The sequence below is a fragment of the Balaenoptera acutorostrata genome, chromosome 3 (genome assembly GCF_949987535.1).
Source record: "Balaenoptera acutorostrata chromosome 3, mBalAcu1.1, whole genome shotgun sequence".
Taxonomy (NCBI): Eukaryota; Metazoa; Chordata; class Mammalia; order Artiodactyla; family Balaenopteridae; genus Balaenoptera; species Balaenoptera acutorostrata.
In genome coordinates, this window is record NC_080066.1 from 104,252,488 (window position 1) to 104,275,556 (window position 23,069).

The 23,069-nt window shown below is 48.1% G+C and overlaps 3 protein-coding genes across 6 annotated transcripts in view; 1 reads left to right on the forward strand and 2 right to left on the reverse strand.

Moving 5' to 3' along the window:
• Nucleotides 1-3,092: 3,092 nt before the first annotated feature.
• Nucleotides 3,093-11,810, reverse strand: KLHL33 (kelch like family member 33). Of its 4 annotated transcripts, none has more exons than XM_028166111.2 (6): nucleotides 11,753-11,810; nucleotides 10,681-11,457; nucleotides 6,033-6,957; nucleotides 5,763-5,930; nucleotides 5,594-5,656; nucleotides 3,093-3,290 (listed from the first exon to the last, which is right to left on the reverse strand). In XM_028166111.2, the coding sequence occupies exons 2-6, from the start codon at nucleotides 11,435-11,437 to the stop codon at nucleotides 3,263-3,265; spliced, it is 1,941 nt and encodes a 646-aa protein (XP_028021912.2). In that variant the 5' UTR covers nucleotides 11,438-11,457; nucleotides 11,753-11,810; the 3' UTR covers nucleotides 3,093-3,262. The 4 variants fall into 4 exon arrangements, with proteins under 4 accessions (XP_028021912.2, XP_007180542.2, XP_028021911.2 ...); XM_007180480.2 differs by having other exon boundaries at nucleotides 11,717-11,801; XM_028166110.2 differs by having other exon boundaries at nucleotides 11,685-11,772.
• Nucleotides 11,811-13,016: 1,206 nt separating this feature from the next.
• Nucleotides 13,017-16,122, forward strand: LOC103010682 (solute carrier family 12 member 3-like). Its single transcript, XM_057542686.1, is given in 7 exon segments — nucleotides 13,017-13,179; nucleotides 13,270-13,365; nucleotides 13,457-13,593; nucleotides 13,751-13,867; nucleotides 14,430-14,487; nucleotides 14,490-14,540; nucleotides 16,055-16,122. Coding segments are annotated over 7 exon segments (690 nt in total).
• A 4,842-nt stretch (nucleotides 16,123-20,964) lies between these two features.
• Nucleotides 20,965-23,069, reverse strand: part of OSGEP (O-sialoglycoprotein endopeptidase) — a 3,655-nt gene continuing 1,550 nt past the window's right edge. Inside the window, exons 3-9 of the mRNA XM_057542687.1 lie at nucleotides 22,981-23,030; nucleotides 22,753-22,831; nucleotides 22,039-22,104; nucleotides 21,836-21,926; nucleotides 21,522-21,597; nucleotides 21,319-21,417; nucleotides 20,965-21,165 (exon numbers count right to left, since the gene is read on the reverse strand). Of these exons, the coding sequence (XP_057398670.1) occupies nucleotides 21,126-21,165; nucleotides 21,319-21,417; nucleotides 21,522-21,597; nucleotides 21,836-21,926; nucleotides 22,039-22,104; nucleotides 22,753-22,831; nucleotides 22,981-23,030 (501 nt within the window). The 3' untranslated portion in view covers nucleotides 20,965-21,125. The remainder of the gene's footprint in view (nucleotides 21,166-21,318; nucleotides 21,418-21,521; nucleotides 21,598-21,835; nucleotides 21,927-22,038; nucleotides 22,105-22,752; nucleotides 22,832-22,980; nucleotides 23,031-23,069) is intronic.

Genomic DNA, 23,069 nt, shown 5'->3' on the forward strand with positions numbered 1-23,069 from the left:
CGAACCCGTGTCCCCTGCATTGGCAGGCGGATTCTTAACCACTGTGCCACCAGGGAAGCCCTGAAACAAGCAGTTCTTCCTCCGTTATGAGAGAGTTGGCTTTAATCAGTGACAGTTTGCTTGAAAACTATGCAATGCATTGAGGCTCAGATTACCTGTCTGGTAGTGAGTCATGCTGGTTTACAACTGGAAGACCTCTAGCTCCCTAAATGCCTTAGCCTGAGCTGGAGTCCCGATGAATCCATATCCCTATCTCAGGAGCAGTGTTAGTGTGGAGTAGCTGGGGATAAACCTGTAACCCTCTGTATGGCACTCATGGTCTCAGGGGTGCTACAGCACACTGGCCACCCTGTTTGGCGTCATCTAGCTTGCTAATCTAAAAGGGTGTAGCCTGGAAATTTAATTTCAGAGTACCAGGGTACCCTTTTTGAAATGTGTGTAGAGATCCTTAGGACTATCCCAAGCTCTGGAGCTCATGACTATAATAACACTATGATGTTGATAGTACAGGTATTATCTCTATTTTATGGATTAAGACACTGGCATTCAGACGTTGAGAACGGACTTGAGGACACAGAGGGGGAAGGGGAGCCTGGGACATAGAGAGTAGCACTGACATATATACACTACCAAATGTAAAATAGATAGCTAGTGGGAAGCTGCTGCATAGCACAGGGAGATCAGCTCGGTGCTTTGTGACCACCTAGAGGGGTGGGATAGGGAGGGTGGGAGGGAGGCTCAAGAGAGAGGGGATATGGGGATATATGTATGCATATAGCTGATTCACTTTGTTGTACAGCAGAAACTAACACAACATTGTAAAGCAATTATACTCCAATAAAGATGTATATATTAAAAAAAAAAAGACACTGGTATTCAAAGTGATTAAAGGACTTACTCATGATTACCAAAAGAGCAATTGATTTGGGGCTTGAACCCAAGATACTGATTCTAATTCACTCTAATTCACACTCTCAAGCTATGCTTTTTTCACAATTCTGAATCAGAAATACAGCTTATTGTATCTTGAATCGTCAGCCATAATAATAATACCGTAAACCTCTATCTCTCAGAGAAAAAAAGACTATAATCTCACCACTAATGACATATACATGTATTCATGCATGTATTTATGCATAGGCATGTATATATATGTAATGTATGTATATTTTTGTAGTTGTATTAGCAGAAGTTGTGATAAATTCACACTTTTCCACCTATGATCCCTTGATCCCAAGAGTTAGCTAGGATTTGGAATGTAGTCTGTGGCCCTGACAGAGTAATTATGTCCTAATTACTGTCCTGCCTGTAGACCTAACCTGTGGTGCTTGTCCCAGTGAGTCTCTTGGTCCTGATGTTATAAGTATGTCACCTGGAGACTGCTCTCATTGAAAAGCCTTCCTCTTCATTATCCAGACTATGCCACCTGCCTTGGCTTCCTACACTGTGTAAAGAAGGGTTTGAATTGCACTATCCAAAATCTCTTCATTCCATGGTTCTATTAAACAATCTTTCTATGCAGGTTTTCACTCTTTTGGTTGGACATTGTTGCTTCTACCTCCTGGACTGTCAGTCTGGATAAATAATAGCGCTTAGTTTTGCAGCTAGTAGGATTTTTATGTGATTTTTACCCCCCTTTTTTTTTCATTTTTTAACCTTTTCTGTTATCGATTTTCCACATGTCCAGGTCATAATATATATATATATATATATATATATATATATATATATATATATATATATATATAGTATATTTGACAGGGAAAATATCTGGAGAAGAGACCAGTAAGGTTTCTATTTCAGTAGTTCAAAATTACATGATGAGTTGAGTGAAGAAAAAGATAAGAGGAGAGCAAGCTCAAGATGATTACAAAGTTTTGTGTCTAGGAAAAAGGAAAAATGATAGCGCCAACAAAGCATGATGAGTCTGAACCGATGATAGTGGTAAATCCAAGTAGAGGTGAGGGCTGCTAAAAAAACATAATAATAATACGACTAGAACCCAGTTGAGTCATTAAGGCTTGGGATAGAGGAGAGGTGAGCTTTCTGAAGAGGATCATGAAGCAAAGTAAGAGAAGAACATGGGCAACACAGAATTAGGCATAGAAGATTCATATAGTCCAACACACTTATTGGTATTGAACCTACACCCCCAGTTCTATCCAGTTCCTGAGTTAACCTTGAAAAGATGAGTGCAGGTGTGTAAATTCCACCCTCACCCACAAAGGAGGTTGAAGGAAGAGTCGGGGCAGGTAGTAGGGGAGTACCTACACCTTGGTTCATTATCTGATTTACCAAAGATAAGAATCCTACATCTCTAGGAACTCACCAGACTGTAGCCTAATCCCTGGATTGCCTGCTCTGTAGGAATGATTTCTGTCCCAATTCCCGATCCTAACTCTACTTCCCTTCTGGGGTCGAAATACTACCCTGAATCTCAGTGCACTTGCCCAGGGCCCCAGCTCATTGCCTTGCCTGTATCAGGCCCCTCTCACTGAAGAGTGGTCCAAGAGCAAGACCAGTGTCCTGCTTCACATCAGAAACCTCCTCCTGTCTTCTCATTCTAACCACAATTTCAAAAATGGACTTCCCTCGTGGTCCAGTGGTGAAGACTCCGTGCTTCCCCTGCAGGGGGCATGGGTTTCGCATGCCGTGGGGTGCAGCTGAAAAACAAAAAACAAACAAAAAAACTAAGTAATGAAAGCTAGGGCCTTCTGCAGCTAACTACCCCCATCTACATAATTTTGGAACCTTGGCTGTCAGCTCTACCTGGGATGGCAGCACACCCTCTTGGACACTATGATTTGACTTTCTGCCACCTCTTTGGATTGGAGAAGTAAGAAGAGTAGGAGAGTGTGCTTTCTCTGGAGCCAGGGAAGGAGAAATTTTTAGGGTAAAAGCCAGTTTTCAAGCCAGCCAATTCCTGCAGAAAGATGAAGGAAAATGAGGACAGCCTTAGATTGTTTGATTTGGTGAGAAGTAGGTCATGGTGACAATGAAGGAGGATGGTTTCAGTAGTGTGGTGGAGACAGAAACCAAATTACAAGGGATAGTGAATGTTTTTTACAATAGAGAAACTCAGACAAGAATGATTCAGTCATGGTGAAACCTTTATTTAAGCCTGTCTTTGCATACAAATCACAAAGAGCCTGTTCACAGAAGTTCACCCTCAAGACTCAATCCTCGTAGTTTCTCAGTGCTTCTGATTTCCTTCTTCCCTGTCTTCTTCAATCTTTCTTCTCTGTTCTCTTATATAGCCTACTTACCCCTCCTCATTTTCAACTATGTTCCTAAACAGAGATATAGAAAAAAACCTTAATAAAATAATGAAATCTCAAAACAATAAACAAACACATGTCAAGTCTCTCCTGGCCAGGATGAAGAAAGATGCGAGGGAGGCTCCCTCATCTCACCCTTAGCAGCATGAGAATCTAAATAAGCAAGGGTAAGAGAAAATTGACCTGTACAAAGAACTGGCCCTTCTTTGCCTTAAGCTGCTCAGGGGTCAGAAGTGGAAATACCACACAGGAAAGACGTAGGGGAGTTGTGGAGGAAGAGAACATACAATTAGGTGAAAGCCACTGTCTTCAGGAAGGCTCCAGGGAAGAGAGTAGGCTGGAACAGCAGGAGAATTCTGTGAAGAATCCCTGGAATACTGACTTCCCCTTTGCTCTGGAGACACAGGGCACCACACGCCCCATTTGCTTCTTTCCTCTGACTGGAATGCCTCCCTCCTTCTCTGACTGGTGAGTTTCCAGGAAGCCTTCAAGATCCAGTTCAATCTACACCCATCTGATGATGCCTTCCTAACAGAAGTCTTCCCTGGACAGAGTTCCCTCCTCCATCCTCTGGGCTCTCATATCTTCAACTACGAGGCATGTGAGGTACGCAGCTCTCGTGAGAGGTATGAGGCAAGTGTCCATACCTCTAAGTCCACTGTAAAACTTGTATTTGCTTACAAGTCTGTGTGCTGGTCGGGAGCTCCCTGACCTTGGGATGCTTAGTGCCTCACATCGCACCCAGCACACAGTAGATAATTAATAACTGTGAGGGAGAAAGGAGAAAAGATAGAAGAGAGCAAAAAAAGGGAAGGAAAAGCAGGGTGGAGGAAGAGAGAGAGGAAACATCTGACTCAACTTTCCCTGGCCAAGAAAAAGGGAAGTGGATTCCAAAAACTCTGGAAGAAAGGGACAGAGGAAGAAACCACTTTTCTGGGCCTCCTCTGCTTCTCACTCTTCTCTCTGCCACTTCCTCTCACAACTTAGCACCTCACACCACACTGTACTGTTTTCTCTGCTGATTCCTCAATTCACCCCAAAGGGAAGGAAAGAAGCCAGCCAGGCTCCTGACTTCTCCCACCCCATGCCCTCAAATCCTGTTTCATCCCTTTACCGCCATGGGCGCCTCCCTCCTTCCCCTCCTCGTCTTCCCCGCCTGCAGCACTCCCACCTCGTCGCCCTGGCATCTCGGGCCCCTGTGCTGTGCCGGGTCCAGACAGGAGCGTCCTCCTCAGATTGAAAACCAAGAGGCTCTTAGGGGCAGCCTGTGGTGTATGGCTGAGGAAACGCTAGACTGGGTCTACAAGTTTACCTGAGAAAGAACATTGTCAAGAGGGTCTGGGTGTCCCAGGGATTGGAGAGTAAAGAGAAGCAGCAATCGCAGTCCTTCCCCCACACTCCTCAACTCTTTCACGGATGGCCTCTCCACGTTTTTCTCCTTCATCCACTGATCAGAATATCATTTTCCCAACTGACCTCACATGGCCCCTACACCTTGGCTATTGACGCTTCCTGACTGTCTGCCCAGCCAGATGCACTTTCCCCACCAAGAATCTAAACCTTGTACAGTTGCCCCTGGGTCTCCTCTCCTTACCTAGGTATTCAGCTGCCTCTCCTTCCCCAACGCTCTTCCCCTAGGGATTCCAGAACCACCTTTTCCTCAATGCAGATCATATATACAAAAGCGCTGTGTGAGTTGTAAAGCACTGTGCTAGAATGAAATACGATCATGAATAAAGCCTTCTCTTTATCCCTGCCCCCATCATTTCTATCCTCTCAAAATGTTTCTTATCCCTTCCTCACGCCATCCACTGCCGCTGCCCCTTCACCTGCCAGGTTTAGTTTTGTGTCCTGTGGGAACCAAAGCTATTTGCTGCACGGTGGGCTGTGTCAGGATGCAGGCAGGCATCTCAGCCCGAGGCCTCGGCAGAGTTCCCAGGCACAGCCATCGGCCCAGGCCAGGACAGAAGGCGTGGATAAGGTGGGAGGGGGCGTAAGTACGGTGGCTGTAGCCCCCCAGCACCAGTAGCTCCCCCTGCAGCACAGCGCCTGCAGCCCCGACATGGGGCGAGGGCAGGGGGGTCAGGTGAGTCCAGCTATCAGTCCTTGGTTCATAGGCCTCAAAGCTCAGCAGGTCCCCAGTCTCACCTAGCCCACCCGCTACATACAGCCGCCCACCCAGAGCAGCCATGACGTGGCCAGCCCGAGGTACCCCCATAGGGCTCAGAAGTGTCCCCGGCTTCTCAAGTCTGGGGTCATAGTGCAGCAACGAGGCCAGGTACTGGCCAGTCCCGCTGCAGCCGCCGCTCACGTACAGCTGGCCCTCCAATACAGCAGCTGCGTGGGCAAAGCGTGGTGCTGGAAGCGCAGGTGCCGGCCTGTGGGAGAACAGGGCACGTGCTCAGGCAACAGTCATCTTCAGTTCTCCTCTTCCAAGACTCCTAGCCTCTCCCTGATGCCTGAAACACCCCCTTCCCTGCTCACCTCCACATATTGAGCTTGGGGCTGTAAGTCTCCACAGAGCTGAGGGCCGCACCACTGTCTCGTCCACCCAGGGCATAAAGCAGTCCATCCAGCGCCACCAGGGGGAAAAAGCTCCGAGCCTGGCACAAAGGTGCCATCTCCTCCCAATCCCCTTGACTGGGGTCCCACCTGGAAACAGTGGGACAAGAGATGGGAAGAGTGACCCTGGGAGTCTGCGGTTGGCTGAGCTGCCAACCTCCCTTGGGACCGGCCGCTCTCAGGGGCCCATACCTGAGAGTTGAAGCCAGGGTGTTAGAGTGGCCGTAGAAATCCTGTCCGCCACACACGTAGAGCTCACTTCCGGCTAGGCTCGCAGCCCCGTGCCGAAAGCGCCCGGGGGCAGGCAGGGCAGGCAGCTGTCCCCACTCCACGGTTCGCACCAGTCCTACGCCGCAGCGAAAGGCCCGGGCCCACCACACTCCTCGGGACGGCTGTCTCATGGCCATGTCTGATCTGAGCCCGTCCCCGCCAATCACTACTAGTGCCTGGTCAGGCTCCCTCCGCCTCTCTTGTCCTGGAACCTCAGCCTCCACCATCAGCTGACGCAGCAAGTCCGGGCTCAAGGGTGGAGGCAGCCCGGCGGCCCGTACCCTCCGCAGCTCCCTGGTGGACATACGGCCAAAGCGGACGCATCCAAGCAGGGCCTTGGCCTCTGACTCCTGGGTGTCAGGGTTGGCAGCTAGCCAACGCCGTGCAGCCGCAAAGGCCTCGAACTCCTCCAGCAAGTGTAGCTCGTCGCTGTCCAGGAGCTCAGCCAGGCAGGCGAGCGGTAAAGACGGGAAAGTGGAACACAAAGCCACAGCAGGCAGGTGAGTAAGGAGGTAGTGACGGGCTTTGCTCCAGAGACTCTCCAGCCCAGGGGCTTCAGCCATGGGGATCAGGGCCAGGCAACGGGCAGGGTTGAGGCCTTGTGCCAAGGCTCTCTGGCACAGAGCCAGGCAGGAAGAGCTCTGGTACCGCAGAGCAGCCTGGGCGGCTCTCAGCAGTCCTGGCCACCTTGCCCGCACAACCCCAGAGTAGGCAAAGGAGACAAGGAGTTGCAGGTCCTGGGCAGAGATGGTATGCAGAGACACCTCTGTGCCCTGGGATTCCCTCATCCCGCTCAGGAGCATGGCCCCGAAGAACTCACTGCCACAGGCGAGGGCTGCTCGGTGCACTGTAAGAGGGAGAAGCAGAGGGGGACTCAGAGTGTTGCAAACTGCGAGGCACTCTTCTGACTTCACAGCCCCAACTTTGGGCCAACCACCCAAGACCACAGGCCAAACCACGGTATATGCACCAGAACCACGTGGAGTGCTTGTTACGTGAAGGTTTCACGGACCCACCTCCAGAGATTCTGATTCAGTAGCTCTAGACGGAGACCCTAGGAATTTGTGTTTTAACATATTCAAGCACCCTGCATGATTCTCATGTTAGTGGCCTGAAGACACTTTGAAAAACATTGCTTTAGTCTTTTTGATGCAGGCCAATTAGAGAAAGGGTCTTGATCAGTCAAGTGAAGATGCTACAGAGAACATTTGCTAAGAGGGGGTACAAAATAAACTGCAAAGACCAATGTGCAACTTATATAGGTCTTTCTATATTGTACACAGAATAAAGTTCTTTCCTCTACAATTATAAGAGCCACTGACATCAGCCATTCTGCTAGTCAGATTTTACTCAGAAAGTGGTACAACCCTCAGCAATGGCTGTGACCCACACTCATCTAACTGCCATCTTCTCTTACCCAAGATTTACTGCTTGTAAACTGGAAACCTTCAAAATCACCTACTTCAATTGCTCCTTTTAAGATATGGAAACTGAGTGAAAGGGAGTGATTTATTTTCTATCTCCATGCAGTGGCTGTCTGGGCAGATCACTGTAACTGATGTCAGGCTGCAATGAGCATACTTGTGTATCAGTTCCCTGCTTATCTGCATGGCCCTTGTGACTCTGAAAATGTCCCATTCAAAAATGCTATTAAATAACTAGACCTTATATGCTCCCTAATGTAACTCAATTTGAGGCAGTTGGCATCAAGTATGGAGTATCCTGACCAAAATATTTAACCGAAATCTAATCAAACCTTCAGATCTAAATTCAAGTTTATAGGAAACTGAGAGGCTAAAAGAATGAGTTAAACAAAACCATGAGGGAAAATGCTTACAAATCTAGAACATGGAGCATTCTATAGGACAACTAATCTTGTTTCTTCAATAAGTCATAAAAAAAGGGAGAGAGGACTGTACGAGAGTAAAGGAAGCTTAAGAGACATATATCTGAGCTCAGTGCAACCTTGATTGGCTCCTGGGTTGAACAGAGCAGCTCTAAAAGACACTTTTTCGGACATGTGGGAAAATTTCAATGTGGACTAGGCGATATTAAGAAATAATTGTTAGTTTTGTTAGATATGATAAAGAAATTGTGGTTACATGAGAAAATATCCTCTTTTAGAGAGACACATACCCAAGTATTTGTGAGTGAAATGTCTGAGATTTACTTTAAACTTCAGCAAAAAATAAAGAAAGAAATGAAAGAAATATAGTAAAATGTTAATTGTTAAGTCTGGGTGATGGGTGTTTGAGTGTTCATCTTAATATTCTCTTTTCTTTGCTATGTTTGAAATCCTTCATAACAGAAAAGAGGGGAGGACTTCCCTGGTGGCACAGTAGTTAAGAATCCGCCTGCCAACGCAGGAGACACGGGTTCGATGCCTGGTCCAGGAAGATCCCACATGCCACGGAGCAGCTAAGCCCGTGTGCCACAACTACTGAGCCCACATGCCACAACTACTGAAGCCCGTGCACCTAGAGCCCGTGCTTCACAACACGAGAAGCCACCGCAATGAAAAGCCCGTGTACCGCAACAAAGAGTAGCCCCACCCGCTGCAACTAGAGAAAGCCTGCGCACAGCAATGAAGACCCAACACAGCCAAACATTAATTAATTAATTAATTAATTTTAAAAAAGAAAAAGAGGGGAAATGCTGCTAGAAGTCCTCTCAGGCAGGTCACACAGACCCAAGCTCCCAGTGAGGCTTATGAACCTCAGGCTGCTTTGATCAGTTGCAGCATGTTCACCTCTCTCAAAGGGCAGGTGATGTTGGCGTGGCTTTCCACTGTCTTTTTGAGCAGTAGGTAGTAGGTTGGTGCTTCCCAAGCAGTAAACATTAGTGACAGCTTTCACGTACATATTGCCTGAGAAAATCTGCATTCCGTAAAGCAGGTAAGCCATCTCATCTTCCATACCATCAATCAGCCTATAGCTCAGAGCCACTGACAAAGGATTCACAGCCACTTGTATTTTGTGCCCCTTCTCACTCATCATTATTCCTTAGAATTTTAAGTGACAGGTTCCCACCATTAAGTTGGAATGTTTCTTAAAGGAAGTGAAAGCAGTGATATTGAATACAAGGATGTTTAAATTCCAAACCCTAGTGAGAATTTTATAACTATGAAATTTTAAATTCCCCCTCCATCTAGTGCTATTGGAAATGATAACATACACTTTAGAAGTCTGTTATGGACTGAATGTTTGTGTTCCCCGCCCCCACCAAATTCATATGTTGAAGCCCTGATCTCCAACGTGATAGTATCTGTAGGTGGGGCCTTTGGGAGGTAATTATGTATGAGAGTAGAAACCCTCATGAATGGGATTAGTGCCCTTATAAGAGGAGACATGAGAGAGATGATCTCCCTCTCTCTCTGCCATGTGAAGATACAGTGAGAAGGTGGCCATCTACAAACCAGAAAGAGGGCCCTAACCAGAAGCTGACCTTGCTGACACCCTGGCAGCCTCCAGAGCCATGAGAAATAAATTTCTATTGTTAAACCACCCAGTCTATGGCATTTTTGTTATAGCAGCCCAAGCTGACTAAGATAGGATCCTTTTCCTTTGGGGCGTCCCAGAAGCACTTTGGGTCCCAGTCATTCCTCCAATGAGCAGTAGCTATGTGACTTTGGACTTGTCTTAAAGACTGATTTCCTTAGCAATAAAGTGTAAGAGCTGAACTAGATAATATCTAAACGAATCCCTTTTAATGTTAAACTTTTATGTGTCTGCACTCTGGCTCCATTTGCCAGGTGCTATGTGTCTTTGACTTGACTGCATAGGAGGCAATGCATGGCCTAGTGAGAGCAGACTGGGTTAGTGGATGTGGGCCTGTATCCTGGTTTTCACCTGTTAACATCTCTGAATTTAATATTCTTTATCTGCACCCAGGGATAATGATATCTAACTCACTAGTTTTCAGTGAGATGAAAAGAGATGGCATGTGTAAAAGAAATTCCTGGTACCCAAGTACCTCACTAAATGTTAGTAGAATCTGAATAAATCTCAACTTATTCAACCCTCTTCAGCTTTCCTGGTGATGAGCAGAGTTAACTTCAAAGTGCCATGAACTGGTAGCCTTAAGATTCTGACCAAACAGTACCAGACCTTGCTCACTAGCTGTAGGGTCCACGTCTGCCATGGTGTCAAGCTCACTTAGGGGAAAGGACACACTGAATTTTTCCACTGTGTTCCTCAGACTTTTCCTGTGTCCTAAATAGAAGATGCCAAGAAGGGCCCTTGGTTAATCTTTGTTTGAGTCCATCACCTCCTGCTTGTTCTACTGGCGTGGACTATATACACTTAGCTCCAGCCAGCTGACTGTAAATTTCTTGTTTCTGGGCACAGGAAAAACCACAGCATAAATCTGTCAGTGCTCTTAAGAAAACAACTCAACTGCGCATGCCCCATTCTCAGTGGGTCAGGAGAGGTGCCAAAGGCCACCCCGGCGAAATTCTGACTGCAGCAGGGATCAAAACCACTACGGTAGGGACCGAACCACCCGCTGCTTGCACACACCATTCCAGGTGGCATATGCGCCTGCATTAATGTAATGCCCCACAGACCCTCACCCCGCAGCCGGCAGCCGCCTGCCTCCAGCTCCAGGTCACACCCGATGCCTTGTTGGTACAGGAGCTCCATGGTGCGCAGGTTCTCTCTCAGTTCCTCTGCCTGGCTGGGCTGCTTTTCATCTTCCCAGGTGCTTCCAGCGCCCTCGCGTCCCCACTGGGCCGCAGCCTTCACCCGGGGTGCTCCCAGGGCTTCAGCCGCGACCAGCACATCCCCCCGTGGGGCGGGTCCCAGCACCCCCTCATAGGCAAAGGTCAGCATGGCCTCCCAGGCCCCGGGGGTTACATCCAGGCTGAGGGGGTGTTGCAGACCTCTGCTGCCCAGCAGCCTGCCTCTGAAGAGGCTGCTGACTGCGGCCAAGATCACCCGATGCACCCCGTATACTCGCCCCCCGACTGACACGTCTTCATCCAGCAACAACCTCTGCTCTCGCAGCCGCTGTGCCTCCGCGAAAAACTGGCTGGGATGCTCCTCGCTGCGCAGCTCCTCGGGATCCTCTGCGTCTTCTCCGTCCTCATCCTCTTCCTCCTCCTCTTCTTTCTCTAGGGACAAGGCTGGAGAGGGAAGGCTCCCCGGGGCCATGGGCCTGGGGCCAGGCTCTTCCAGAGGAAAGGGGGGCAAACCAGGATCCTCGTCCAGGGACGGAGGCCAGGAGGGGGTTCTCCTGGTGGGCAAAGGGAGCCCAAGGCCGTCCTTCTGGACCGGAAGAGAGACTTGTTCAGGGTCTGAGGGACGATGTGCCGAGTCCGAGATGCTCATGGCCCAAGCTCACTGGATTGCTGCAGGTAAGCAGAGGAAAGAGAAGAGAGGGTAAGAGCTGGACCCACAGAGGCCAGAGGAAGCCCTGCCTCCAGTCCGGCGACATGTCAGTCCCTCTTCCTACTTCAACCCCCTCCCCCCATCCCAGGGCTCGAGCGTGTAGGCTACACCGCGTGACTCTGAGGTTCCCCAGGTGCAGCAAAGCACGCAAGATCTATGTGTAAAAATCCAGTACCTGGAACTGTACCCTGCCCGTCTTGCCCCCATGCCAGTAGTCACCCTCCTAAGACACCAGTGTTCCGCTTGCCCTCTCACTTGAGCCTGCTCTCCTCCTGACAGCGTGGCAGAGGGAACGCGCGCCCGGGGCCCTTTCCCTGACCGAACCCAGCTAATTATAGCCAGTGCTGGGAGGTTGGGGGCTGGTCTCCAGGTGCCCAAACTCTGACACCCAATCCCCTGGGCCTGACCTGAGATGACCTCCTCCCCCCTTCCACTTGTAGGCCATGCCCTGGTGCTGAGCGAGGCAAATTCGGAAGCCAAGTAGGATGCAGGGATCTGGTGGAGTGAGCCAGGCCAGACAGGCTTCCTTCACTGGACTGGGCTGGAGGGGGTGCGTGAAGAAAGTCTGGACTCTGCACACCAACAGGAAAGTGGGGAGAAAGAGTGAAGCGTGTGTTTGGGGTCAGTCCTGGCCTTTGATTTTTCTGTGCATGATAAAGCTGGGACCCTGGAGCGAACAATCCTGACATGAAACTCAAATATAACCCATCCATCTGGTCCAACAAGGGCAGAGAGGTGTGGGAGGTGAAGGGGCATGGGTCAGGGCTACTGACCATGGGTGACCCACCCTTAGCGAGGGGTTTCCTCCCTGTGCCAACGTGGAGTTGGTGGTGAGAAAGCCAAACCCAACCCTCGGGCTGCACTCCTCCAAATGGGTCAACAGAGAGGCAGCCCGTGGTTGTCCTGGCTTGTGAAATGGGCGATAGTGACCAGCCTCTGCGTGGATCCTCTTATGGCCTCCCCTTTGCAAGACAAGGTGGCCAACACCTTGGGCCCCCACCAGGAAGAGGAGGAACCGCTATCTGGCAGAGACAAACCCCAGGTCAGCCTCTGCCCTCCCTCTGCCAACAAGGACAAGGACACTGGACCCTGATCTGCGTTCTCTGCCAACCCCGCGGCTCCACCACAGCCATGTGTCTGTCTCTGGAGGCTCTGCTCGGCTCCACCGTGGCGAGGCCCACACTCCACAGCGAATCCCTGAAGCTTGGATGAAACCTGCTCTTCTGTGCAATCATCCACCCTCCATTAAATGCGTTATGACTGACCTCCCCCCATAGCACCTCCAGGTCTGTTAGCCGTCCTTCTTGTTGCTGGCCTCCTGACTGGGGCAGGGTCTTGGCATCTCAGCCAGGGGACGGTATCACTGCCACCTCTGCTCAGGAGCCCCATGTGGAGCCACACTCCCCAAAAGACGATGTGGAGAATTCGGGGGCCAGGCCTGGCAAGGCCCCATTGCGCTTTATCTGGGTCATGGGAGTCATGGTAACGGATTGGTGCTCAGGGTTCCCAAAGGTTCGGGATGGAAGCAGGGAAAGAGAACTTCGCTCCAGAGGACAGTCTCAAGGGTCCCTCTGAGGGTGAGAGGAAAGGGCTGAGGGTGACCTTGACTCCTCCCTCCCTGATGATCAGGGGCATCATCCTCTACCCGCAGCTGCCTTGGATCACTGCTCAGGCCGGCACAGGTGTGGGCTCAGCACTCTGCTAGACAGTAGGAAGGGATTTGGGACTCGGCCTCAGTGAATCAAAGGAGCCCCATTCCCATCCCACTCCAGGGCTCAGATCGCTCGTTACCTTGCTCTCGGCTTCAGTCACTACTATCACCAGCCTGTCTACCTCAGCCATCTCCGCCAATGGCAAAGTCAAGGCTGGTGAGTCTGTTGTGACTCCATGACCTCTTAGGGCCCCCGGTCCTGTTGGGAGTTGGTGAGACCGATTGACTCTTCTTTCCTCTCCTCCCAGGTGGTACCTACTTCCTTGTCTTGCACAGCTTGGGTCTGGAGCTTGGCAGTTCCATTGGAATATTTGCTTTCTCCTATGCAGTAGCTGTGGCTGTGCATACAGTGGGCTTCACAGAGACCCTTTTGGACCTGTTCTGGGTAATGCCCATTCCCTTCCTTCATGCATCCTTTTCTCAAGTCAGCTGACCACCCAGCGTGCATTTTCGTGGCTCCAGCCTGGGCAAGTCATTTTAAGAATCAGATGGACCAATTAAAAATCTCTGTGACCCCCTACCCCTGTGTTCTGCCCTTCCAGGAGCATGGGGTGCAGCTACCAAACATGGATCCTGAAAATGAGTTTCGGGTGGTGGGCCTGGTGACCTGACTATCCTTGTGGGCGTTGGCACTGGCAGGCGTGGAGTGGAAGTCCAAGGCAGGTGAGGGGGAATTGAGTTGGGGGTGAAAAGACTAAGGGGATGGCGGTGAGAGCTGGACAGATCAGGAAGGGGTGGAATGTGGGGAGATGTGGGATTGTGTGTGTGTAGTTGACAGAGCAGATTTCCAGGGACCCGGACCTGAAACTAGCCGGTTTTGCTGGGAGAGACTCCACATGCCAGTTTTTGAAGGGGAAAGTAAGGAGGACGCCTTCTGAGGATCTGTTGGGATGAGCACTGGACATGACTACCAGATGAGAAACGCCCTGGTTCTTGCTCCCAGTATTCACAATCTTGATATTCACCCCTCTGGCATGGGAAGGGACGCTTTGTAGTTTGAGGCAAGAAGGAAAGACACCCATTTAGCCACATTCCTTTATGGGAGGAGGTTGGTAGCAAACAGAACGAGAGGATTGGAGAGAAGAGTGAAGATGAGACACGGAAAGTGAGGAGGAGGAGGAGGAACTACTCCTTCCCTTCCACTCACCTCTCTGTCTCTTCTTCCCTCCCTCTTTCTCCCTCTCTGTATGGAGGGGGGTGGTGTCACCCATGGTATTACAGGCCCAGATTATCTTCTTCTTCCTGATCTTCCTTTCTCTTATCAACTACCTGCTGGGGACTTCCTCCCCACAAACCCCAGCCAACAAGCCACTGGCTTCTTTGGGTACCAAGGTGAGGCAGTGGGAAACTGACTGAGAAATGTGTCCTCCTCAGAAAAGAGCCCTCAACTTCTGATTCTGTATGTCATTCACAAGTTGGCCATCAGACCACTCAGAGTCCTGTAAGTCCCTGGGCCAAAAATCCCTTATGCTTCCCAGCCTGACCTAAGTCACTGACACTAAACTGGGCAGAGCGGTAATAATTTGGGCTGAATAAAGGAAGCCAGGAGGTGCTCCTCGAAACCTCATCTTTTCTCTCTGTTCCTTTATATAGAAAGCATTTTCTTTCACAACATTGTCCCGCAGTGGTGGGCATGGTCCAGAGGGCAGTTTCCTTGGTATGTTTTCCATCTTCTTCTCCTCAGTCACTGGGGTACTCACCAGGACCAGTATCTCTAGGGACCTCAAGGTGACAAGGATGTCCAGGCTTGGAGCACACTATCACCCCTCTTCTCTCTCCACTGATGGTTCAACTTTTGTTCCCAGGACCCTGCTACAGCTGTCCCCAAAGGAACCATCCTTGCCATCACGTGGACCATACTTTCCTACCTGGGCATCTCTGCCACAATTGGTAAGGCCCTCCACTCCTGCCTTCAGTGCAGAATGACCTGGAACCCTGGTTTCTGCTTCTCTGAAGGGCTAGGTGATGAAATGAGCCAGAGGTATTCATCAATTATATTAAAAGTAGTTTATATGCAGGTAGGCCCCCATCCCCTCCTTCACCGGTTCTCTCCATCCCTCGTTTCATTAATGAATTGTATGGTGCTCTTTGATTATCAAATTTGGTCGTCCCCCCAACCCCATGCACACACACTTCCATTACCTGCTTTGGCACTGGTGGTACCTAGACAGTCCTACTGCTTTGGGTTGGGGTTCTCTTCCCATGAAGGAGTGTGTGTCCTAAATCTCATTTCCAGGCTCCTGTATGATTTGAGATGTTTTAGGAAATAGGACCGACATGGGTGTGCAGAGTGGGAGCTGCCTAGGGTCAGAGTGCCAGTATGGCTGGTATTTCGGCGGATGTTGAGAGCCAGGGTCTTGCCTCTATGGGCTCTCTGATTACTACCAGGTGAGTGAACCAGAGGGGAAGATTAGAGAGATAAATCTTACCTAGCCCACTGCCCGGCATAGAGTAGATGCTCAAAAAACAGTAATGACTTAAGTGGATTCATGTAGGAGGAGCCGAAATCTGATGGAAGAGGAGTTTCTGTGGTAGGGGGTACTGGCTGTGGGGAAACAGTGGCTAATCTCTACCTACATCCGAACAGCTTTATGGTTACCAGTTTGAAAGAAATGCCAGCTGGGCAGCAAAACAGAAAAACTAAAGAGTGAAGAAGCCCTATTATCCCAAAATCCCCAAGGACAAATTTCAGAGGATGACATACTTTCTGTTCCCTTCTGTATCTGGGGTTTCCTCTCTCTGTAGCCAAAAGGCTTTTGAAGACTTGGTGGTCTTACAACAGGTGCAGAAGCCACCACCAAAGGAGAACTTGGCATCTACCTCTCTCAACACTCCTGCTCCTTCAGGCTACATCCCTGAGCAGGACCTGAAGACAAACCAAAAGCAGGTAGATATACAGGAACAGGGCCATTAAAGTGGGGGCAGTTGTCCCAGAGTACAAACTGACAATGGCGCGCACCTTGTCTCTGCTCACTTTTCCTAACCATGCAGTCAGAGTGGCACATGTGCCTTCATAAAGTCCTATGGCAATATTCATGCCTTCATGAAGTCCTATGGCTGCCCTCACAGTCATGAATCTGGGAAGATTTCAAACTGCAGGGGCACAGAACTCAGGGGTAGGACTAGTCCAATGGCTAGAGAAGCTGAGAAACAGGTTCCATTTCTTACATAACAGGAGCCTACCTGTGATCCCTCAGTCAGCCTGCCCTGGGGCCCTATACATGACCTGCCTGGAGATGCTGTCCAGGGGCCTGACATCCCCCATTGCCTTCACTTGTGGAAATCAGCAGTACACACTCACCCTATACTGTTAGTGAGACTCAGGAGGAAAGACAGCTAGGAAGAGGAGTCCATAATTTAGGACTCAAGGAGCCAAGATTTTAATCTCCTGGCTCCACAAACTTTTTTGAGTCTACCCTTGGGTAGCCCAAAGCTTTGGACACACAAGGATTTTACAACAGCCCAAAGCTTCCTAGGGAGAGAACTCCCCGACTACGCAATACGAACTGCGGCTGTAGTGCCAAAGAAGGTCCTTCCTCCACAATCCATTCCACCTCATGATATTAATAAAAACTTACAAATAAATACCTGAGGCTAATGTGTAGTAACATACTTGAAAACTCCCCAAGCCTAGAAAAACAGATTATTCCTGTTCTCAAATATATTCAACAAGAATTTATTTTCTATCTTCCATCTCAAAGTTTCTACTTTAAACCTCCACGCCTTAATGCATTTCAACACATTTATGTGTCTATCCTTTGTAAATGAAAAAAAAAGTATTTATCATCACTTTCTACTTGGTAAGTAATCAGAAACTTCCTCTTTTCCCAAGCTCATGTAATCCTAATTTTTAAAATCTTTTGGCTCAAGTCTTACCTTATAGTCCTTTGATTATTTCTTTGGTTTAGTTCCTCATCAGCTTATACATTCATTCAGCAAATACTAACTGAATGTCCACTATGTGCCAGACCCTATTTTAAGCACTGGGAGATGATATGCCAATGAATAAAACAAGCTACACCTCCCCTCAGGGAGTTTATATTCCAACAAGAAGAGATAAACAATGAACATAATAAAAACAACTATTAGATTACAAGGTGCTAAGTGCTACGAAGAGAAATAAAACAGGGGAGTGGGCTAGAAAGCGCTAGAGGAGTACAATTTTAAGTAGGGTTGTCAGGAAGCCCTCACTAAAAAAAGTTGAGCAGACTTAAAGACTATACCTCCGGAAAGAGCTTCCCAGGCAGAGGGAGCAACAAGTATAAAGGCCTTGAGGGGCAGCACACCTTCAGTCTTTAAGGAAGAACAAAAGGCCAATGTTGCTGGAGCAGAGTGAACAAGGAGATAAGTAGCAGGAAGTGAGGTCAAAGTATTACTTGAGGAAGGGTGGGGCAGGTCTTAGAGCTTTCACAGGCCTTTAAAGGACTCCGGTTTTTATTCTGAGGTAGGAAAACACAGAGGGTTTTGAGAAGAGTGACATCATCTGGCTTCCGTGTTAACACTATTCACTCTGGCTGCTGTGTTGAGAATTGACTGTAAGAGGGAAATGGTGGAAGCAGGTAGACCAGCTACTACAATAATCTTGGACAGCAGTCCCACCCTTTTTGGCACCAGGGACCAGTTTCGTGGAAGACAATTTTTCCACGGACTGGGGCGGAGGGTTCAGGCTGTAATGCAAGCGATGGTTCAGGTGGTAACGCGAGCGACGGGGAGCGGCAGGTGAAGCTTCGCTCCCTCGCTCGCCCGCCCGCCACTGCTCACCTCCTGCTGCGCAGCCCGGTTCCTAACAGGCCGCCGACCGACTGGTACCAGTCCATGTCCCGGGGGTTGGGGACCCCTGATCTTGGAGGCAGAAAATTCTGGCTTGGGCTAGGGTGGCAGCAGAGAAGTGACAAATTGGATTCTGGATATATTCTGAAGGTAAAGTCAACGTGATTTGATGAATTGGAGGAGATGAAAAAGAGGTGCCAAAGATAATACCAAGACACTTTAACATGAACAACTAGAAGGATGGAGTTGTCATTAACTGAAATAGGAAAGATTGCAGCAGTAAGCTGGGGAGAAAATAAGTTCAGTTTTGTATATGTTAAATTTGAGATGCCTATTAAGCATCCAAGTCAAGATGCCAAGGGCAGCTAGATATTCAGGACAGAAGTCCTGATTGGAGCTAAAAAAAATGGGGAGTCATCCACATTGAAATGGCTCTAATGTGTAACACTGAATGAAATCACTCCAGGTATGTATGTAAACAGAAAAGCAATCCAAGGACTGAACTCTAGAGTGCTGTGGAGATGAGGAGAAACCAGCAGACTAAGAAAGAGTACTTGGTAAACTAGGAGGCAAACCAGAGAATATGTCCTAAAGCCAAGTAAAGACAATGTTTCAAAGAGAGGGTGTCAAATACTGCTGATAGCCTGTGCAAGGTAAAGCAGAAGATGCCATTAGATTTAGGTTTGTGCAAGTCCTTGGTGACCACGATGAGAACAGTTGTGGTGCAGTGGACTTAACAGGGAATTGGTGGAGACAAAGTGGAAAAGACTCTTTTAAGATGTTCTGCTATAAAATAGAGCAGAATAAACAAAGTACAAGGATATACTGTACAGCACAGGGAATATAGTGAATATTTTATAACTTTAAGTGGAGTATAACCTATAAGAATACTTACTAAATCACTATGCTGTACATCTGAAACTAATATTGTAAGTCAACTATACTTCAACTTAAAAACTTAGTAATAAACAAAATGTTTTTAAAAAATTGAGCAGGAAAATTGGAAGCAACTGGAAGGGGAAATGGGGTCAAGAGAGGTTTATGTCTTTGTAAGATAAGAAAAGTGATAGCATGTTTGTGTGCCAACAGGATGCTCCAGGAGAGGAAGGGGAATACTGACTCTACAGAAGAGGAGGGGGAACTGCTGAGAGATGTCCTTGAAAGCCAGATGATGGGACTGGCTGGACAGGAGCCTGGACAGTTTGTTTAGAGCAGCATTTCTCAACCTTGACGCCAATGACATTTCAGCCCAGATAGTTCTGTTGTGGAAGCTGTTCTGTGCACTGTGGGCTATTTGGCAGCATCCCTGGCCTCTACCCAGCAGCACCACCTCCCAGTTGTGATCAACCAAATGTCCTCTTGGGAGCAAACTCAGTCCCAGTTGAGAATCACTGGTATACAATAACGAGAGAGAAAGCAGAGCTTACAGGTATAAATGCTGGAAGGTATGTAAGTGTAGTGGTAGGAGCTTGTGAACCTTTTCTGATTGTTTCTATTTTCTACCAAAGTAAAAGTGAGAATGAGGGATGTTGGAGATTTAAGGGATCAGAAGCGAGGGCAAGTGGGGAATTCCCTGGCGGTCCAGTGGTTAGGACTCCAATCCTGCAAGCCATGCAGCATGGCCAAAAAAAAGGGAGGGCAAGTAAAAGGACCAGGGGATATTGCTAGTAGCATAAAGGACTCACTCAAGTTTTCTGGTAATGAATTTAAAGACAAGTCAACCTGACTGTTTTTTCCTAGCCCTTTCAGCTGCGTGGATCTAGGAGTAAAGTTGGTGAAGAGCTGAGTGTGACAAAAGCCAGAGAGAAGCAAGGAAGGTAAGGCGTTTGTAACGAAGGGCTCATGACTGGAATTTAGTTGGAGGAGGGAAATGAAGGCATGTGGAATAAACTGGAAAGATAGGAAGTAATGGTGGCAGGGTGGGATGTCTGAGACTGAGATATGGAGTAGTGGTAGGTCTAGAATATGACCAAGGGAATGAGTAGCTGAAGTAGGGGTGGAGGACAAGATCACTGGAGGAGCAAAGAACTGAGATCAGAGTGTTAGAAAGATTATCTACATGGATATTTAAATCACCAAGATTTATGACAGGTACTGACTTGTGTTTCAAAGCTGAGGTATGTTAGAGATGAGAGAGAATAGTCTTAAAAATAGTATGAGGAAGGGACTCCCCTGGTGGTCCAGTGGTTAAGACTCCATGCTCCCAATGCAGGGGACCGGGCTTTGATCCCTCGTCAGGGAACTAGATCCCACATGCCGCAACTAAGAGTTCGCATGCCACAACTAAAGATCCCGCATGCCGCAACAAAGACCCAGTGCAGCCAAATAAATAAATATTAAAAAAAAAATAGTATGAGAAAAAATGAGGACACGTGCACTGCCTTCAGGCCCAGTGGTACAATGGGTGTGAGAGAAACCACCACCACTACTAAAAGAAGCAGAGTCCTCAGGAGAAACCAGGGCTCAGAGCAGGACTATAAAAAGGGAACATACAGAGAAGAGGTTGAGCATACGTGGGATTTTTGCTAACGACTGGCTGTTAATTTCAGAGAGGATGTGTATACCTGGGGCCCGCCCCCTCAAGCCTGCCAATGGAAGTGTCTGTAGGCCTAAGTGTATGGAAGAGGGATGGTTTTACTTTTGAGTTATCAATTAGCATGAAATTACACTTGGCTTCAGGCTATTTTCAGGGAAATCCTGAGTACCTATACTTCAAAGAATTTAAATGAGATGATAAATGTAAAGCAATTATCGTAAGATCTGATGCTAAAATAGTATCAATGATAATAGCATTACTAAGAAGAGGTTAGAATATCTAAGAGAGTCCCCTCAATTTTAGCTCCAGAGCAGCAGCTCCCAAGGCAACCTACATAGTCAGCCAGGGTGCTGCTCTGACCCCCTGCCTCCTTACCCATCACCCCATCAAAAAGAATTTATCCAGTGCCAACTGTGTATCCTTCCTGAACACAAGTTGATTATCAACATATAAAAACAAAAACATTTTAATGCTGAGTCATCTTGAGGGTCAAATGATAGGAGAGGGGCACCCATAGCCTTGCCAGGATTCTTACGTCAGGATAAAGATTAAGGCCCAGGGTCCCTTGGGCTCCACTTAGGGCGCTATCTACTCCGATTCTGTTAATCTTGTTAGTCCCTCCAGGTCACTTCTACTTCATCTGTCCGATACCTGTAAAAAAAAAATAGGAAGAACTTGGTGGACAGTTACCCCTTAGCACCTTCCATTCTTCTCTGCCCTCACGATTCTGGATCCTCTTCCCTGCTGATCATTTTTGCCTACCTCCCATTTAATCCTGTCTACCTCCTCCAAGGAGCTACTCACCTCTGTGTGACCCCAGATTCACTGAGAGGAGTCCTGTGTCCAGCCCGAAACATCTCCCAGCCAGCCTGGGCTATCATGGCTCCGTTGTCAATGCAGAATCTGGGAAGGAAAAGAGGTATGAAATTCATGATCTAAGGGCGGAAAACCACAGTAATTGGAGGGAAAAAAAAAAAAAGAAATAAAGAAAGGGAAAGGGCCTTTACCTCTCATCTGTGGCAAAAAGCTGGGCTCCGCGCTCCTGGCACATCGTCTCCATCATTTCCTGTAACCTCATGTTACCTACAAAGAGGTAGGGGTACAGTTAGCTTACTTTTAGCCATTTCTCCACAGTCTGGCTGTACACCTCATGTGCACTGACTTAGGAAAATGAGGTAGGGATTCCAGGGGCAAGGAGTGGGAAGCATAGGACAAGAAATAAAACGAGTGATTTCCCCAAACCCTTAGAGATTTAGAGTATCAGGAGGAAGATACACATGCCCCAAAATAGGAAAGAGAAGCACAGTTCAGTGATACATACACCCCACACCTCCCACGATGAGGGCCTCCTGGGAGCCACAGTGTGCCATGGCTCTCTCTGTGATCTCTACCAGCATTGCAAACACAGTTTCCTATGGAGGGCAAGCAAGGTGAAAACATCAGAGACAATCCCAGCTTAGTTCTGTCTACTATATAAAAGCTCCTCCAGCTTCAACCTTCTGTCCCAGCTTTTTACTCCATTACCTGCAGGGAGAAACATAGATCCTCAGGAGTACACTCGCCCGTGGCCAGCATCCGCTGGGTTACATCCTATAGTTAAAGAGGAAAACATGTAAAACAATGAATTGTGGTTTGGGGATGACATATGAGCAAAAAATTAGTGCACCTGGAGTATCACCATGTTTCACCACAATTCAATCTACCAGTACATCCCATTATGACACCTTGCCCTTCACTGGCACTGAGCTATAAAACCAGCAGCATTCTTTCAAGATTCAATGATTATGGGAAAAAAAAAAAAAAGAAAGAGAAGAAAGAAAGAAAATACTGTGATTATCTTTAAAAAAAGACTCAGTAATTATGAATGTCTACCCTGGCACCCTCCACTCCCTACCCCAGTTAATTTTTCTCCAGAGCACCTGTCCCCATCTGACCCTTTTTATTTTATTATTTCCCCTCCCTTTTTTTTGTTTATTTTTCTGTCTCCCACCCCCACTGCATGAAATGCAAGCTCCAAGTAGGCAGGGATTTTTGTTTTGCTCCATCTTGTATCACTATTGCCTTGAACAGTACCTGGCACACAAAAGATGTTCAATAAATATTTGCTAAATGAATTTATTCAGCATCTAACATGGGCCAGTACTATGCTATATGTAGAAAATACAGTGGAGAGCAAAACATATGTGCTTCACTAAAAAGCATGAGAAGTGCCCATCTCCTCACCTCTCCCACACTCACCTCAATGAAAGACAAGATCCCTGAGAATGAGACGTCCATCCCCTTTACAGTGTATGGCAGCTCAACTAGCTTCTTGCCTTCTATGTGGGAGTGAGTATATGAGGCACTTAAGCCTGTAGTCAGCTGGCTGCTCACCCTCCAAAAGCCCTCCCAAACCTCATTAACACATATACAGGGAAATCCCTGGCACCCCACCGGTCAGCCTCCTTCCACCTTATTCCCCTTACCCGCTTTGCCATCTGTTCAATGTTGTAGCCTGGACTTGGGTCATTGGAAATCTAGCAGAAGGAAAAAGAGGATGAAGTCAGGTATCCAGG

What these genes read in the sequence shown, in the direction of transcription:
- KLHL33 (XM_028166111.2), bottom strand. Translation starts at nt 11,437, where the DNA reads ATGAGCATCTCGGACTCGGCACATCGTCCCTCAGACCCTGAACAAGTC. An exon ending in ACCCTGGCTTCAACTCTCAG is followed by an intron (nt 5,931 to 6,032) that starts GTATGGGCCCCT and finishes CACTGTTTCCAG; the next exon opens with GTGGGACCCCAGTCAAGGGG. An exon ending in CCCAAGCTCAATATGTGGAG is followed by an intron (nt 5,657 to 5,762) that starts GTGAGCAGGGAA and finishes GTTCTCCCACAG; the next exon opens with GCCGGCACCTGCGCTTCCAG.